This window comes from Colobus angolensis, unplaced genomic scaffold (genome assembly GCF_000951035.1).
Source record: "Colobus angolensis palliatus isolate OR3802 unplaced genomic scaffold, Cang.pa_1.0 Scaffold137, whole genome shotgun sequence".
NCBI classification, from domain to species: Eukaryota; Metazoa; Chordata; class Mammalia; order Primates; family Cercopithecidae; genus Colobus; species Colobus angolensis.
The window spans coordinates 5,647,947-5,648,377 of record NW_012114455.1 but is presented as its reverse complement, the minus strand read 5'-3'; the positions used below and the strand labels follow the sequence as shown (position 1 = coordinate 5,648,377).

The window sequence follows — 431 nt, the reverse complement described above, 5'->3', positions numbered from 1 at the left end:
GCTCCTCCGGCGGGCGAAGGAGACGACGCTCCGGCGTTCGCCCGGTCCCCACCTCGATGTATCCGGCCAGCGCCGAGGCGGGCGCCGTGAGCCCCACCAGCAACAGAAGCAGGAGCCTGCCCGTGGCTGCGGCGGCCGCTGTCCCGGTGGCCGCCATCCCTCGCCGGGTCGCTCTAGTGCGCGGCTCTCAAGCTCACACACGCTGACTCCGCGCCCAGCACACTGCGACCCAGAAGCATCTGAAGCCAGTTCGCCGCCGCCCCGGGGGTTTTACACCGACCGGAACTGACTTCACATTACCACGCCCTCCTTCTGCGGCTCCCAATGCCAGCCTGCAGAACCTCTCAAGACCCCGCCCCACCGTGCGGTCCAGACCCAATCAGGGGATGGAAGAGCCTGCTCCTCCCGCCCGGTCCAACCGCGCGCCCCCG

At 70.1% G+C, this 431-nt stretch overlaps 1 protein-coding gene across 5 annotated transcripts in view; it reads right to left on the bottom strand.

Moving 5' to 3' along the window:
• Positions 1-314, bottom strand: part of APLP2 (amyloid beta (A4) precursor-like protein 2) — a 73,983-nt gene extending 73,669 nt beyond the window's left edge. For 4 of the 5 annotated variants that reach the window (XM_011934685.1, XM_011934687.1, XM_011934688.1 and 1 more), the window contains exon 1: positions 53-314. In XM_011934685.1, the coding sequence (XP_011790075.1) occupies positions 53-157 (105 nt within the window). In that variant the 5' untranslated portion in view covers positions 158-314. The remainder of the gene's footprint in view (positions 1-52) is intronic. The other variant, XM_011934684.1, reaches the window with a different exon arrangement.
• Between the last annotated feature and the right edge of the window lie 117 nt (positions 315-431).